Here is an 18,205-nt window from a genome sequence, read left to right as displayed (position 1 = left end):
AGCCAGCACCTCTTTCCCAGGGCACCAATGCTCAATACAAGAAGGCATGGCTTTAAAGTAATGGGTGGGAAGTTCAAAGGAGATATCAGAGGAAGGTTTTTTACCCAGAGAGTGGTTGGGGCATGGAATGCCCTGTCTGGGGCGGTGGTGGAGGCAGGTACATTGGTCAAATTCAAGAGACTGCTAGATAAGCATATGAAGAAATTTAAAATAGGGATATGTGGGAGGAAGGGGTTAGAAAGTCTCAGGCATGGTTTAAAGTTTGACACAACATTGTGGGCCGAAGGGCCTGTATTGTGCTGTACTGTTCTATGATTCCATGAACTCAATGAAAAGCAGCAAACACAAGATATTCAGTAGTAGCACAATGGTGCAACTAGTAAAGCCACTGCCTCACAGCTCCAGAAACCTAGGTTCAATCCTGACCTCTGATGCTGTCTATGTGGAGTTTGAACGTTCACCCTTTGACCGCATGGGTTTCATCCGGGTGCTCCACTTTCCTCCCTCATCCCAAAGATGTGCACGTTGGTAAGTTAATTAGCCACTGTAAATTGCCCCTCGTGTGTAGGTGAGTGGGAGGGAGTGGATGGGAATGTGGGGAATATAAAAATGGGATTAGTGTACATGAGTGATTAATGGTTGGAAGAGACTCGGTTAGCCCAAGGACAAGTTTCCATTCTGTGTGACTCTTTTGTCTAGCAACATATCTGGAGAAAGAAATAGTTAACATCTCAGGTCCATTACCTTTCCTCAGAACGGTACTGACGGGTTACTGACCTGAAATGTTAACCCTGTTTCTCCCTCCACAGATCCTGCCTGACCTACCAAGTATCTCCAGCGTTTTCCATTTTTATCTTAGACATAGAGCACCTGCAGTTTATTTTTGCTTTTTAACAAAAATCCACGTTGTGATTGTGGAAAGCCATTGAAATATGCAAGGCGGACAAGAAAGATGAAATTCTGTACCCTTTATTCTCCAAACTTTCCTGCGTCCTCACCACAAAATTCAGTGTCAGAAGTTTGCAAAGGAACATCTAAACAAGCCTGATGCATTTTGGAAACAAGTCCTGTGGACTCATGAAGTTAAAATAGAACCCTTTGGCTGCAATGAACAAAGATATGTTTGGAGAAAAAAGGGTGCAGAAAAGAACACCTCTCCAACTGTTAAGCACGGGGGTGGATCGATCATGTTTTGGGCTTGTGTTGCAGCCAGTGGCACGGGGAACATTTCACTGGTAGAGGGAAGAATGAATTCAATTAAATACCAGCAAATTCTGGAAGCAAACATCACACCGTCTGTAAAAAAAAAACTGAAGGTGAAAAGAGGATGGCTTCTACAACAGGATAATGATCCTAAACACACCTCAAAATCCACAGTGGACTACTCAAGAGGCACAAGCTGAAGGTTTTGCCATAGCCCTCACAGTCCCCTGACCTAAACATCATCGAAAATCTATGGATAGACCTCAAAAGAGCAGTGCATGCAAGACAGCCGAAGAATCTCACAGAACTAGAAGCCTTTTGCAAGGAAGAATGGGCAAAAGTCCCCCAAACAAGAATTGAAAGACTCTTAGCTGGTTGCAGAAAGCGTTTACAAGCTGTGATACTTGCCAAAGGGGGTGTTACTAAGTACTGACCATGTGGGGTGCCCAAACTTTTGCTTTGGGCTCTTTTCCTTTTTTGTTATTTTGAAACTGTAAAAGATGGAAATAAAAAAGTAATCTTAAAATATTAAAGAAATGTGTCATCTTTAACTTTATGCCTTTTGGAAATCAGGTCATCTTTTACTCGCTTAGCTATTCACAGTAACAGAAATTTTGACCAGGGGTGCCCAAACTTTTGCATGCCTCTGTACAATGGTTGACCTGCTGCCCTGCACATTGTTGGGATGTGGGAGGGAAACCAGAGCACCCAGGGGAAACTCACACAGTCACAGGTCAGGATTGAACCCCAGTCTCAGGTGCTGTGAGGCAGCGACTGTACTTGGCTGCACCACTGTGAGAATAAAATGGATGCTCAAACCACAAGGATCCGATGGTTCTACTGGCACACAAACAGATAATTAACCTGAACTACTCCGTGACACAAGATTCTGCAGACACTGGAATCTGGAGCAACACACACAAAAAATGGAGGAACTCAGCAGAGTAGAATTCGTACATTCTCCTTGTGGCTGGCTGGTTCACTGGCTACTGTAGACTGCCCTGGTGTAGGTGAGCTGTAGATTTGATTGGGCGTGCGAGGGGTATAAAATGGGATTAGAACATATGGATGCATCGATAGTCAGTGTGGACACAGGTTGGCTGGAAGGCTGCTTCCATGATCATTCTCGACGGATCCCATCCAATCAAGGATTTTTATTTAAACCCTTTCATGGTGTCCAAAAATCATGAGGGGCATAGATAGGGTGAATGCAGGTCAGGCAGCATTTATGGAGAGAAGTAAACACGTCGACGTTTCAGGTCGAGATCCTTCATCGGGACTGCTCCGTGCTGGTTTTATGTTCATGAGCTTACAACTTGCTTCATCTAACCCTATAGCATTGCACTCTATTCCATTTTCTCTGATCCTTTCCCTTCAGTGCATCTCTGCTGCTCTCCCCAACCGTTGTTAGTGCCAATAAGCTCCGCAAGTGGAGTACAAGGCAGGGGAGGGCAAATTAATGCATGTATAGAACTCCACTCATTTAATGGAAGCCGATTCCAAGTCTTACGAAAACAGCAATGCTGGCAGCAAAATTTCATCTGTTTAATGAAATAACAATTAAAATTGGCATCACACAGGCAAACGTAGAACAGCTTTAATGAGGGTAGCCAAGTATTTTCTTGCCTGAAATAAAGCCAATCACTGAAATAACACAGCATTATATGCCAGCTGACTTTAAACTTTCTAAAGCATTTACCAATCTGAGTGTGATCATATCCAAGGAAAATCAAACAAGGGTTGACACAGAATTCCTTGATTGGATGGTATTTGCAGAAGTTAATTTATGAAATAATGTGGAAAGTAATCAGGATAAGTTTAACTCCAAGAAACAATTGTACCACAGTGACTGAAGATGGAAGCAGAAGCAACTTTGGCACAGAAGGAGGCCATTCGCCTTTCATTGGCCATTAGCTAAAGACTTACAATGAGGGGTGGCACAGTGGTGCAACTGCTGCCCCACACTTCCAGCGACACCAGTTCAATCCCGACTCCGGGGGCTGTCAGTGTAGAATTCGTACATTCTCCTTGTGGCTGGCTGGTTCATTGGCTACCGTAGACTGCCCTGGTGCAGGTGAGCGGTAGATTTGATTGGGCGTGCGAGGGGTATAAAATGGGATTAGAACATATGGATGCATCGATGGTCGGTGTGGACACAGGTTGGCTGGAAGGCTGCTTCCATGCTCATTCTCCACGGATCCCATCCAATCAAGGATTTTTGTTTCAACCCTTTCATGGTCTAATGGTATCGAAAACTCATGAGGGGCACAGATAGGGTGAATGCACACAGTCTTTTTCCCAGGAATAGGGAATCAAAAACTAGAGGGCGTAAGTATCAGGTGAGAGGGGAAAGATTTAGAAGAGACCTGAGGGGCAACTTCTTCACGTAGAAGGGGGTGTGTATATGGAACGAGCTGCCAGAGGAAGTGTTTGAGGCAGGTATGTTGACATTTAAAAGACACTTGGACAGGTAGATGGACAGAAAAGGTTTAGAAGGATATGGGCCAAACGTGGGCAAATAGGTCCAGCTTAGATGGGCATCTTGGTCAGCATGGATGAGTTGGGCCAAAGGGCCTGTTTCCATGCTATATTACTCTAAAAACTGTTTACTGTCAATTAAGTGCACGTTTTCATAGTTATCATCATAATTTTAGAAGCCTGGTGAGCAAATTTCACACAGCAAGACCTCACAATGAGTAATACAGTTAAGATCCATATTTTAAGGAGATTGTGTAGAGGTTAAATAGTGACCAGAACAACAAAGAGAACTCTTTTGAAAGAAGCATCATCAGATTTGTTTTAAACGCAAGCCCAGAGAGCAGACAGGGCCTCGAGCATTGCAAAGAATCGCTGAAGCTCATCTTCCTCTATTTTAAAGTATTCGGTGAATTTGTAATTGATAGAAGCAAAAGTTGCTCCTCTCACCAAGCCCTGTAGCAAAGCAGCACGTGTTCCTATCCCCTCTCGCTCACTCAGAGACAACACTCGAGTCCTTTTCACATTGTCACGCAACTGCTATCAACTGCAAAGTTGCAGATCAGGTACGGCAACTGAGGGGCGAGCAAACTCAGGCACAGGATTCTGTCTTTCCCAACAACCTCTTATCTAAATGCTTCAGGTGCTGGTTTAACACCCCCCCCCCCCCCCCCCCCCCACTGGATCCAAGTTGAAACACTCCTTGTTTTTCTTCCTAGCCGTCAGTTCACATCTCAGAAAGGATCCTGGTGAATCACCCTTTAATTATAAGAAAGATTCCTTTCTATAAATGGGACGCATATAAGTGTGCACAACAACATTGCTCGAAATGTCATGCCTTTTAAAAAAAAAGGTACTTTTGAATGTGGTAAACCAAAACTCTGAAATGACCGAAAGAGTGACATCCTGATATATCAGAGTTAAATCTCATGCATGAAGAAAAGCTCATCTGTGCTTTCACAACTGTTTGAGGCCATCCCAACAGTCTTCCTTATAGACAGCATTTCCCCGTTCCAACCACAGCATGAACACGAAGCAATTTATACACAAACTACGGCCAGTATCTTTGATGAAAGATAGTTTCACCTCAAGGCATCTATAGCACAATGGAATCTAAATGCAGTATTTACTTGGGCCTTTCCCGCAGCCCCCACCATACAAGCCCGCCTTCATTTGGTTGCTTAGGCATGTACTTTATAAACTAAATTATGGACTAGGAGTATTGAATCCAAGTTCCTCCAGACGAAACACTTATGATTTGGGCATGGCAACTTCGCCAGTTCAAGGAAGCACGAACATGAATGGGAACACAGCGTCCAAATGAATTACCCACTTCTAAAGCCAACATTCATACAGAACTACAGATTAAGGGAACAGCTCATTATAATCTCAACATTATATTTTTATGTGTTACCCTGGAAACCACTGACTACCTGAAGATTACCACATTATATTAAAATTTATTTTGCCTGAAAGCATGAAGAAAGTATAGCTTTTAGATATGGGGACATTAGAAAATCCTGGGTAATTTGAAACTTTTCGAACATGCTCTGTTTCCAACTTTTTGATTCACCAAGGAATCTGTCTTAAAAACCTATCAGTCAACGTGGATGCACATCATGGACTGACTCCTTAAAGCACACATAAACAAATAGGTACCTGCTTGCCAGCTCATCTCCATAAACCCTTAACATCTTATGCAAAAGTGCCAAGCAATATGTGCATTTTCTGAAAAAAATATGTTGACGATGGCAATTCATTTAAAAATAAAAACACAAAGTGTACTTTAATCAACATTTATTCCACATCATTGCCAGAATTAACTTTTAAAACCTGCCATCAGAAACATCTTTAATTCTAGTGTTCCTTTGGGTCAATTTTATTTGCGTTCTCCTCTTAGTCTGGGCCCGTGAAATGAAAGCAGTGGCTTGTTTTAACAGATGGATGATAGCTGCCTTATAGATTACATTGAAGCTGCATTGCCTCGACCACAAAGCTTTCTTTCTCCAGTGGCAGCATCAATTATTTACTGGGATTGGAGTGGTTCGTGTGTTGTTTTTTAGGTTACGTCTACGAACAAATGCTTATCTGGTGCTAACTGTGATACTCCAATCCTCTAACAGCCAGGGTATGTTTAATAAGCTCTAGACATTTTCGCTATTATAGCGGGGAGATTTATGTTAGTGGATCTAATAGGGGCCAGTGGCTGCATTTCTTTGATTTAATAACTCAATCTTTTTGAATGCTGTTTAACACAATCTTGGTTCAAATTCAACTGCAAGTCTGAATGTTGAGTATGCTCCTGAAAATAACATGATCAAAGCATACACTAGTGAAACACTTTTAACAAAGTCCTTTTTCTTTTAAGGATCTTAAGTCCTGCTTGATGGATTTTAAATTATATATCACAAAATCCTGGCACAAGACACAAAGGACTTCTCTCCCTCTTTTACCATAGCTCTGTAAGATTAGCATAGAATGGCCCAACAACCAAAAACATTCCTCCCAAAACAGAAATGTTATTGAAGGGTTAATTAACCATTTAACAAAACTCTGCAGTTTCTAAAAGCATGAACTTCTGAACTGAAAAAAAATGTTTTTAATATTTCTACCATTCCTTAACCAGCTCAGTCATGTTGAACCTGGAAGTGAAAAGATTAAATATAAAATATAAATAAACCTATTATCAGAGAAATCTATTAAGCCAAGGACAATAGACGGCTTTATAGGAGTTGGGGGATTGGGGTTGTCCCAGTAATTAGGGCGATAACAACATGCTGAGTTGGCCAATCTCAGCTGGAGTGGTATGAGGCAGAGCCAGTTGCTTCGGGACAGAGAAAGTTAAACGGGTCAGCCATTACACCAGAAACACGAGGATAGGGGAGGAGGATTATTGGCCATACAGCCCCTCCAGCCCACCCCACGGTCAATACCATCCTTTACCCCAGCTCCATGTTCCACATTAACCCTCCATCTCCTTGTATCACAGAAACCCATGTCAAACACTCAGCATATTTAATGTCTCAGCTTCCATAGCTCACTGGGGGTAGAAAATACCAAAAATTCACAACAACCACAGAGAAGTAATTTCTCCCTGATTTGTAGGTGGACACCCTCTTACTCTGGGACTAAGCCCTCTAATTTTAGACTCAGGCACAGCAGGGAAAACATCCCCCCAACATCTACCCTCTTAAGCTCCCTTGAGTCTCACATGATTCAATAGGATCATCTCTCATTTGTCTAAATGCCGAAAAACAGGGACTTATCCTGCTTAATAACTCCTCACAGGACAACTGTGTTACCCACAATAACGTGCGACAGTTAAGGGGAGGACCGCGTTCAGCTGAGGAACATTAGAAGACTGCACTCAGGGAAAATATAATCAGAGACAGCTACCACCTTGCAGCCAGAAGGCAGGGTGGGTGGGGGAGGTGGGTGGGGGATGACAAGAGAATACTTGCTCAAAAGTGACATCATGTTATGGAAGACGGGAGGAGGGAGGGGGAGGGAGAGAGAAGGAAAGCGGGGCTTGCATTTCATCTTCCAGATACACCAACGATGGGAGGGGAGAGTGTAAAGGGGCAGGAGGTGGGGGTTCCAAATTAATGAGGGTACTTCAGGAACACACCCCAATCAAGGTTTCGTGAAACGCCCGACATTCTTTTGGCAAGACACATTTTAATTTTGAAAAAAAAAGAAAATCACAGACGACAAACTCACTGGAGTCAGAATCAATCAAGACTTGAGGGGCAAATTGGATAAAGGAAATTTTGAGGAAAGAGCAAGTGGGGGAAGTGGGACTGCAGATTGCTCTGCCAGGAGCTAGCATGGATTCAATGGGCCGAATGTCCTATTTTGGGGGGGGGGGGGTGACTGGAGAAATATGACAGCCAAAGGTTTAATTGTGGCATTTTCCCCTTAAGCGTTTCATTTTTCCACTTAATGTGGTACAATGGTTGGATAAGTTGAACGCACACTTTGATTGCTCTTTCAACTCCAGGTTCCTCTCAGAACTGGAGATACCAAGGTGAAGTCCCACTGATATTCCTAAAGGGGCAGCTAAACATAAATACCAGTAGGCATTGCAGCGCAACCCAGAGATAAAAATAACTTAAATTTCTTACCAATACAGTCACCTCACAGACATAACTTCAGCATTTTCTTACCGATGCACTGTACTGGGTTACTTTCATTTCTGTCTCAGCTTGCACACATACACGTCTTTTAGAACAGCTATCCTGGAATGAATCCCTGTTTGATCCGTCCCACTATGATAGATCCCTTTCCTCTCAAGGACTGACGGATTTCTCAAACATTTGCAACAGCCTGAAATGCAATTCAGATTTTCAACTCAAGCCCTTCAGGAATGCATCACGGCCAAACTACACACCAACCGAAGGGGCACACGTTCATTGCCCACTCCCACCAGTCTCAAAAACCCACCGCCCACATCAAATCATCAATTTATTCAACTTCACAACCAACCTACACCCTGCCCTCAAATTCGCTTGGACCATTTCCGGCTTCTTTTTTCCCTTTCTTGATCTGTTTCTCTCCCCTCTTCCATCCACCTAATCTGCTCATTCTCCCACTGGGTCACCTCTTCCACGCTCCCCCCTCCCCCCCAATCCCATTTGCCCTCCCCACCTCAGTGCAGCGGTTAGCGCGACGCTATTACAGCGCCAGCGACCCGGGTTCAATTCCGGCCGCTGTCTGTGAGGAGTTTGTACATTCTCCCCGTGTCTGCGTGGGTTTCCTCCGGGTGCTCCGGTTTCCTCCCACATTCCAAAGACGTACGGGTTAGGAAGTTGTGGGCGTGCTGTGTTGGTGCCAGAAGCGTGGCGACACTTGCGGGCTGCCCCAAGAACATTCTACGCAAAAGATGCATTTCACTGTGTGTTTCTATGTTCATGTGACTAATAAAGAAATCTCCTCTCATCTCCATCTTCCTCTCTTATCAGATTCCATCACCTCTGTCACCTCCATCCCTCACCTCTCAGCCTCTGTCACTATTTCCACCCTCCCCCTCCATCTGCCCATCGCCCCTCCTCACCTGGATCCACCTATCGCCAGCTCTTGCTCCACCCCTTCCCCTCACCTCTTTATACTATCTCCCCTCTATCTTTCAGTCCAGATGACGGGTCTCAACCCGAAACGTTGACTGTCCATTTCCTTCCACAGATGCTGCCTGACCCGCTGAGCTCCCCCAGCATTTTGTTTGTTGCTCCAGATTCCAGCTTCTGCAGTCTCATGTTTCCAGTGCGTCTTAGTCAGATTGACTTCAAGACCAAAGTACAGGCACAGACAGACAACAGCACGTCAGAACTATCTTGTCCCATTCACCCCATCCTGGGCATTACCCAGTTGTGTAAAACAACAGAAAAGCTGACGCACTGCTGGATTGTTCAAAGCAGTCCCCAACACGATGCAACACCTACACAGAACAAGCAAAGCTCTCGAAACAGCTCTACCCAACCTAGTAAATGTTGGGGTGCGCCATTTAAAGAACACAGGCCATCCCTCAGTGAGCTAGTTTGCAAAATGATTTCACTGAAGTTCTTAGCAGGGAGGCACCGGCTAAGCTACAAAATATTTTATCCATTTCAACAAAATTTACTGGGGGGGGGGGGGGGGGGGAATGGAACACGCAAGTTTAATTTTAATCAACAATCTGCTGTAAGAACTCAGGAGGTCGAGCAGCATCTGTGGGAGGAAAGGAATTGTTTAATTTTAGCTTCCTTCTACCTACTCATTTGAACATTTCAATATTTCCCCATAATATGACACTTCATTTAAATATCAAAACAGGAGGTGACCCAAGAATGTAGTAACATTGCTGGACCATATCCAACTTGTAATAGAGATACACCACGATCCTCAGTTCACAGATAATCTAGATGGTATTTTTTGTACGTGTGTACCCTGCATCATTATCTTCTTCTGGGACACCTCCTAGGCAATTCCATGCTCAAGTTACCATACTGCCGGTTCGAGCTGCGATAGAAAAGGCTGGCAGATAGCCAGACCAAGCACAGGAGACAAACGAAGAGGACAAACCTCCAAGAACTATGGAATTGCTCTTCGAATTCTCTGGGCTGCATCATTCTACAGCTGAATCCCAGCCACATCCTCTCCCCCTCAGTCCAAGGATATGGATGCCACATTGTACAAACCCAGTTGTTACCATGGCTAATCCAGCAACGATGGGCCCTAATACATTGCAGGGAAAATCTGGCACAGATTCCTGTTGCCAGCTTTTGAAAGGACTGAGGGAGAAGAGAAGTAGTCAACTGATCACTTTGAAAGAAGGTTTTTATTGCTTGCACCATGTTTCCTAGGAGGTTCCTGAAGCTCCTCGCATACAATAAATTGCTTTTGAAGTTCAGGTGCTGTTTGTTCAGGCAATACCATCACTTGTGACTTCCATTAATGTAGTGCATTTACCCATTTGCTGAAATTCGGGGAGTCCCATTAAATAGGTCCCTAAATGTGGGACAGTCTGAAGGTTAAGTAACGGGCTTCCTTTCCCATTAAATTAATGAAGTAATAAATCACCACATGACAACAGTAAATTGGAATACGTCAGAATATCTTCCACCTTTCATGGACTCAATTCCAAATCCAATATTTGGATGTCGAATCTCTCCACTGAGCAGCTTTAGGCTGCTAGAACCCTGCAGAAGGACAATGTACCCAAATCTATTTTCATAATTTGGAAACCAAAAGGTTCAAGGTCAATGAACAAACAATATGGCCTTGCAGGTAATTCCTGATATAAAAAAACATTGAAAAGAAAATTCCACCTCAGTGTGCTGACCAGCCTGTGTGGGAGACATAATGCGAGTTCCTTTATAATTTAGAAGAAAAAGGATGCTTTATAGACTGTGTTAAAGTTCCTTTTTTAATAGATAGCCACAAGTGCACAGAGATGTTACTCGTAGAATTATATCGGTTAGGCGAACCCTTTGAAAGAACAATACATGTAGTCCTTCTCCGTTCTTCTGCCACAGCCCTGTAGATATTTCTCCTCACCAACCCCTTCAAGTATTCATCCGACTTCCCTCTTGAAGTTACAAATAAATCGGTGTTCACCAACCTTTAAGGTGTCAAACATGCAAAGTAAATCCTCCCTGCAGCCAAGGGGCAGGGGTATTGCAGAACGAACCCTTGGTAAAAGCAGGGCCGTTTTGCAATGGGAAACGATAGATTTTCCCATTCTGTGTGGAGTGTATAGACATTGAGACCCATTCAGCTGCTCAAATCTCTTAACCCTTCAATTAAGAAAATCGTACAATGCAAATCTAATTATTTTATCCCCTCCGTAGTTTGCGAGCCGCTTTTAGGATGGGACAAGATAAAATGGGGCAGAATTTTTGTACAAATTTATTGATAGAAGATAATTAGATTTGCTTGGTATGTTTTGTTTGGAAGGTTTGAGAGCTTAAACTCAATGACAAATACATAGCAGAGTAATGACACATGAAGAGAACTGCATTTGTTTTTAGCACACGAACCTCAGGATGAAGCACAGATTCACCAGAAGGACAGAAGCTTAAAGGGGTTAAACTATCAGGAGAGAAGGCAGTCACTCGATTTGCTCTACCTCCCACACCCAAAGTCTAGAAGACTGAACAAGTGATTCATTTAGGTGTTTAATGTGAGAATGGAATTCAGAGAGAGAGGGAGAGAGGGAGAGAGAGCGACAGACAGACAGGGAGAAATAAAATCAAGGAGCTTTCTTCACACACAATAACAATGAAAAGTCAGCTCCCCAAAAATGCCCAGATCCTGAATATGAGCTGCATTTCTCACCGGCGTGAAAGGATTCATGGAATTTTGAACAAAGGCTGTTACTTGGAGCAGAAGCACTGCTCAGCAGAATGGCAGAACAAGTTTGACAGGCTGATTGGCCTACTCCTTTCCCCAAGTTCAAGGGGTAGATTCCTTATCTGTTTCCAGAAATATTCACCTCTTCTTGCAAATGCGACTGACAACCTGCGTTTCCAGTATCGTCAGCTTCTGCTTTTGTCAGACTCCATTCCCACTGCGCCCCCCCCCCCCCCCGAGGTTCCCCTTTTTAAAATTCAATTCTAAAAGGGACCATCGAAGCAAAGAAAAAGATCCCTTGCGTGGACTCCCCCACAGAAATAAACGTTTTATTTTTGGTGAAGGAAAGCATCAATAAAGTAAACCCAGGCACTTTAAAGTAATTACATTCATTTTAAGTTTCAATTTGCAGAGTCGATCGCAGACACCAGTGAAAATAACACGTTTAAAAATAAGGTCCATTGATATTACACAGAACTCCTAGGCATTTTAATCATGATAGTAAGAACTTTGCATCACGATGAGTTCATAATAAAAGGATAAAGATATTAGATGTAAAGTGTAGATACCAAGTTACCAGGGGGTACTCACAAGCATTCAATAATAGCACTGGTATAGCATGGAATGTCAATCGTTCTGTCAGGAAAGACACACGGCAAAGAGACGCGTGCAAAAGAAGAACATTTAAATTAAACACAGAACATTGGAAATATTCAGTGGGTTATGCAGCAGCTGCAGAGAGAAACAAGTGCCAAAGTGTGAGAACGGCATACAGTTCTATCACCACATTCTGAGAAAGATTGGATTACAGCAGAAAGGACAGAGTGAAGATTTATGAGTTGTATTGCCAGGACTGGGAAATTCACCCAGATGGTGAAGAAGATTTGAAACCCAATGCCTCAATAGGAAAGCCCTCATCGAAAGTACTTGGACATGTATTGGAGAAGATCTGACCTGCAAGTCTACAGTTCAAGGACTGTGTAGTTCTTTACCAACTGGCACAGATGTGATGGCCAAATAGCCTCCATCTGTGTCATAAATTCTCTATAACTCTCTGATGCACAGCCAACATTTCCAATCGACAAACTTTCATCAAAAGCAATTGCGATGAAATGTCACCAACTTGACATTTGTCTCTCCACAGATGCAGCTTGGTCTGCTGAGTATCACCCGTTGTTGATTCCAATTACCAGCTTCTGCTGGGTTTTGCTTTTGAAGAGACTTAAAATGCTTCACGTCCCCATCCTAAATTTATGGCACTGATATACAAACATATTATAGGCCAGTCAGATTTATAGGGAAGTGTGCAAGATTATAAGCGTGCACATACTTTTATTCAATCTAACTTTCATAGAAATATTTTAAATAAGCCAGCTTTTAATTAGTGCCCCTAAATACAATGATCTTACTATCAAAGTGCACAACAGATAAAATGTGCTGACAACATCCAAAACATTTTCAAACTTATTCAATTTGACTATTAGAAAAGCTTTCTTGTTGTTATCACATTGACAACAGTGTAACTTTAATGGATTTCCCCATGAGATGTGTTACTGTAGACGAAACTCACAGCAGAACTGAAGCCAATATCATAGACAGCCACCCACTGAATTATTCAGTCAAAAAAAAATCACAAAAACAAATTTCTTAACACGCATGAGTCTTTTATAAACATGAATCACGTATCACAAACATGGGGAAGTATCACTAAAAGGAAAACCGCTAAAGCTTTGTTGGGAAAGCATACATTTAGAATTAATTTTTAAAATTGTTTTATTTATGAATTGATTGATTGATTGTGGCTGTAGTCTTGCACTCAGGACAACCTAACACATCACGTACTTGGAAAGATCCAATTAGTGTCCCTTCAATAAATAATCATCACACATCAGCCCTCAATTCAGAGTTTCAGAGTGTTAAGTTTAACTTTCGGTGTGTAACAAGTCCAATTAATTAGCCTTTTTTTAAAAAAAATCAAGCTTCTAGAGACTTAATATACATTTCCAAAATTAAACAAGAGTTTCTATTCACCCTTATCCCTCTTCCACTGCAGGAAAGTGTTATCTTACTGCACATTCCAATTACAAAATGCAAAAAATTGTGCATTTTGTACATTTCTACCAATTCCATGCAATGAAAAACAACTTCAGAAAGCTGGCAAATAAAACTCAAAATGGTGTTTCAAAATTCTTTGCATTGCTGTTTGATGTCAATAACCCCACTCAGTATTTATATTTTAATGTGTTTAAAGCCACTTAAATCACAAGTTAAAAATTATTTACAAACTCTTCAATACTACACACGAGTTATTTAGAAACACACACACACAGAATGTACATTTCTCCAACTCTCATGGAAAGATATTTTGTCAAACAGGTTCAGTATATTTCCTTATTTTTGGCAGCATACCCTCTTAAGTTTACACATTTTTTTTAATACATCAGCTCACAAGTTCTGAATTGGCCCTCTGCCTTCTGTTCCACAACATCGGAGCATATAGTCATAAATTTCTGCACTAATTTTAAGGAATAAATATACCTCATTTTATGAAAAAGGGAGTCAAGCGTTACTGACTCAGTCAGTGTTAATCTTTCAGGAACTCTTATTTACTGGGTTGTAAGGGCTATAGAAAATTAAATCTTCCAATTGCAGTTTTATATCCCACAGGGTTAAAGAGACGCCCAAATTAGTGCGATAGCCTAGCTACGGATCAGATTAAATAAGTAATCTGTATCAAACTGAACTGAAACGAAGAAACCAGGTTTAAACTGAGTGGGGGATAATTGAATTTAATAATTTTACCTCCGGACTGTATCCCCTGGCGAGCGAATGCCAACGTGCTCTGCACACAAGACCACTCCAAAGCGGCGGGCAAAAGGTGGGGGGAGGGAGAGGCAATGCAAAGGGGGAGAAGGTTGTTCTTTTTTTAAATTGCCCAATTCGGAGCAACGCAAGACAATGGGCAATGTTCCGATTTATAATTAAATCCACCGCCGCACATCTGCGGGATCAACAACGCTCAGTATCCCTTTGCAGTAACAAAATAAGCAAACCCAATTGCAAAAAAAAAATAAAAATCGGAAACACACACAAAAGTTTACACTGCTAGGTTTTTCTTCCTCCCTTCTCTACGCTGATGGATAGAAGCTTTGATCCGAAGGAGATATGGCCCTCAACCACCTACATGAGATATTTACATATGTTGTAAAATGCAGCCAAACCGTGCACTGTAATTGCTGGAATCGGTCGGTTTAAATGAAAAAGAGAAGGTGGGGGGAGGGGGGAGGAAGGGGGAATTTTCAGGGGGAGAGAGAGATAAGTGAGCCCATCTTCAGTGAACGAGGGGCTGAGAGGGGGAGAGAAAGGACACGGTGGCCAGCGCTGGCTAGGCTGGTATACACGCCCGGTAGGCACAACACCAGAGAACAGCGAGAGCGAACCCCTCCAGCGGACACGGGGAGCCCGCAGACGCCGCCGCTCGCCCCCGCCCCGCCACACAAAGCGCGGCCGCAACGGCGGCCCGGCAGCGCCGTTGAGAGGGATACCTTGAGACATCCGCCGAGGCTTTCAGTGGACCACACCAGGGCTCATTTCACCGTCTTTCCAGCGCCATCTTGCTAGCCAGTGACGTTGGTATCTCACCCCTGACCCACTGTTTGAATCGCAGCCAAGAGAGAGGAGGGAGGGAGAGTGGGAGGGAGGGAGAGTGGGAGGGAGGGAGAGTGGGAGGGAGGGAGGGAGGGAGGGAGAGTGGGAGGGAGGGAGAGTGGGAGGAGGGAGAGTGGGAGGGAGGGAGGGAGAGTGGGAGGGAGGGAGGGAGGAGGGAGAGGGGAGGGAGGGAGAGGAGAGTGGGAGGGAGGGATGGGAGGGAGAGTGGAGGGAGGGAGGGAGGGGAGAGTGGAAGGAGGGAGGGAGGGAGGGAGAGTGGGAGGGAGGGAGGGAGGGAGAGTGGGAGGGAGGGAGGGAGAGTGGGAGGGGAGGAGGGAGGGAGAGTGGGAGGGAGGGAGGGAGGGAGGGAGGGGGGAGGGAGAGTGGGAGGGAGGAGGGAGGGAGAGGGGAGGAGGGAGGGAGGAGAGTGGGGAGGGAGGGAGGAGGGGAGGAGATTGGGAGGGAGGGTAGGATGAGAGTGGGAGGGAGGGAGAGGAGGGACAGGGATGAGTGGGAGGGAGGAGAGTGGAGGAGGATGGAGGGAGGGAGAGTGGGAGGGAGGGAGGGAGAGTGGGAGGGAGGGAGGGAGAGTGGGTGGGAGGGAGGGGGGAGAGTGGGAGGGAGGGTGGGTGGGAGGGTGGGCGGGAGGGAGGGAGGGAGAGAGTGGGAGGGAGGGAGAGTGGGAGGGAGGGAGAGTGGGAGAGTGGGAGGAGGGAAAGAGGGAGGGTGGGAGGAGGGAAAGAGGGAGGGAGAGTGGGAGGAGGGAAAGAGGGAGGGAGGGAGAGTGGGAGGAGGGAAAGAGGGAGGGAGGGAGTGGGAGGAGGGAAAGAGGGAGGGAGGGAGAGTGGGAGGGAAAGAGGGAGGGAGGGAGAGTGGGAGGAGGGAAAGAGAGAGGGAGGGAGGGAGAGTGGGAGGGAAAGAGGGAGGGAGGGAGAGTGGGAGGGAAAGAGGGAGGGAGAGTGGGAGGGAAAGAGGGAGGGAGGGAGAGTGGGAGGAGGGAAAGGGAGGGAGAGTGGGAGGAGGGAGAGAGAGAGAGGGGGGGAGAGGGGGAGGGGTAGAGAGGGAGGGGGAAGGGTGGGGGAGAGAGAGAGGGGGAGGGGAGGTGTGGGGGGGAGGGGGAGGGGTGGAGGGAGGGGGTTGGGGAGAGAGAGGGAGGGGTGAGATGGGGGCAGGGAGGGGGAGAGGGAGGGAGAGATTGGAGGGGGAGAGAGGGGAGGGAGGGAGGGGGAGTGGAGGGCAGAAGTGAGCGCGAGGGGAGGGAGAGGGGGAGGTGAGGGAGGGGGGACAGGGAAGGGAGAGGGGAGGGGGAGGAGGAGACGGGAGAGGGGAGGGGGAGGAGGAGATGGGAGAGGGGAGGAGGGAGAGGGCGGGGAAGGGGAGGGCGAGGTGGGGAGGGGGAAATGTGGATGGGAAGCGGAGAAGGAGGGCGGTAGGGCAAGAGAAGGTGGGGGGGGAGAGATGAGTGGATGAGGAGGATGGGCAGAGAGAGGGAAGGAGTGAAGGAACAGAGGGTGGGGTGAAGAGAAGGGGGCGTGGGGGCAGGGTCAAGAGCAAGAAAGGAGCTGGGGGGAGTTGGGAAGGAAGGGGGGGTTGGGCTGGAGGAACAAGGAGGGAATGTGAGTGGAGGAAAGCGGGATAAAAGGAGGAGGTGATGGGAGGGGAAGAGATTGGAGGGGAGGGAGCACAGGGAGGTGGGGAGAAGGGAGCATGAGGGGGGGTGGAAAACCAGGAGTGGGTGAGTGGAGGGAGGGGGGAACAGGAGGGAGGGAGATGACTCTTGAGCTCGCAATCTACCTCGTTATGTCCCTGCACCTTGTCGTCTGCCTGCAATGCACTTTCTCTGCGACACTTTACTCTGCATTCTGTTATTGTTTTTACCCTGTACTACCCCAATGCGCTGTTGTAATGAATTGACCTGTACGATCGGTATGTGACAAGTTTTTCACTGTACCTCGGTACAAGTGACAATAATAAACCAATCCCGATGAGCAGCAAAGGGGAAATGGTGTGGATGTCGTAAGAATGGGAGGGAGGAGAGAACAGGAGGAGGGGAGGAGAAGGAGCTGGGGAAGGGAGCAGGGAGTTAGAGAGAGGGATTGGATGGGAGAGATGGACGGAGAGGGAGCCAGGAGAATGAGCTGGAGTTAGCAGAGTCTAGGGGAGTGGGGGACGGCAGGGGGAGTGGGAGACGGCAGGGAGAGAGGGGAGAGCGGGGTATGGCGAGGGGACGGCGGGGGGAGCGGGGTATGGCGGGGGGACGGCGGGGGGAGCGGGTGATGGCAGGGAGAGAGGGGAGAGCGGGCAACGGCGGGGGGATGGCGGGGGAGCGGGGGACGGCGGGGGGAGCAGGGTATGGCGGGGGGACGGCGGGGGGAGCGGGGTATGGCGGGGGGACGGCGGGGGGAGCGGGGTATGGCGGGGGGGACGGCGGGGGGAGCGGGTGATGGCAGGGAGAGAGGGGAGAGTGAGGTATGGCGGGGGGCGGGGGGAGCGGGGGACGGCGGGGGGAGCGGGTGATGGCAGGGAGAGAGGGGAGAGCGGGGTATGGCGGGGGGGACGGCGGGGGAGCGGGGTATGGCGGGGGGAGCGGGGTACGGCGGGGGGGACGGCGGGGGGAGCGGGTGATGGCAGGGAGAGAGGGGAGAGCGGGGTATGGCGGGGGGGGACGGCGGGGGAGCGGGGTATGGCGGGGGGACGGCGGGGTATGGCGGGGGGACGGCGGGGGGAGCGGGTGATGGCAGGGAGAGAGGGGAGAGCGGGCGACGGCGGGGGGATGGCGGGGGAGCGGGGGACGGCGGGGGGAGCAGGGTATGGCGGGGGGACGGCGGGGGGATGGCGGGGGAGCGGGGGACGGCGGGGGGAGCAGGGTATGGCGGGGGGACGGCGGGGTATGGCGGGGGGACGGCGGGGGGAGCGGGGTATGGCGGGGGGACGGCGGGGGGAGCGGGGTATGGCGGGGGGGACGGCGGGGGGAGCGGGTGATGGCAGGGAGAGAGGGGAGAGTGAGGTATGGCGGGGGGGCGGGGGGAGCGGGGGACGGCGGGGGGGACGG

General features: G+C 47.1%; 2 protein-coding genes across 2 annotated transcripts in view; one reads left to right on the top strand and one right to left on the bottom strand.

The window, feature by feature from the left end:
• The window catches only part of LOC127579631 (hypermethylated in cancer 2 protein-like), an 82,256-nt gene extending 67,847 nt beyond the window's left edge, over positions 1-14,409 (bottom strand). Inside the window, 1 exon segment of the mRNA XM_052032521.1 lies at positions 14,308-14,409. The gene's annotated coding sequence lies outside the window, so the exon portion shown is untranslated.
• Positions 14,410-17,805: 3,396 nt separating this feature from the next.
• On the top strand, positions 17,806-18,135 carry LOC127579206 (uncharacterized). The gene has a single exon (XM_052031813.1). It carries the CDS (start codon positions 17,806-17,808, stop codon positions 18,133-18,135), a length of 330 nt encoding a protein of 109 aa, XP_051887773.1.
• The last annotated feature ends 70 nt before the right edge of the window (positions 18,136-18,205 follow it).

This window comes from Pristis pectinata, chromosome 17, assembly GCF_009764475.1.
Source record: "Pristis pectinata isolate sPriPec2 chromosome 17, sPriPec2.1.pri, whole genome shotgun sequence".
NCBI lineage: Eukaryota > Metazoa > Chordata > Chondrichthyes > Rhinopristiformes > Pristidae > Pristis > Pristis pectinata.
The sequence above is the reverse complement of the archived record's forward strand: the minus strand, read 5'-3'. Positions and strand labels throughout refer to the sequence as shown.

Excerpts from the sequence above, each read along its gene's own strand:
- LOC127579206 (XM_052031813.1), top strand. The coding sequence starts at position 17,806 with ATGGCGGGGGGGGACGGCGGGGGAGCGGGGTATGGCGGGGGGACGGCG.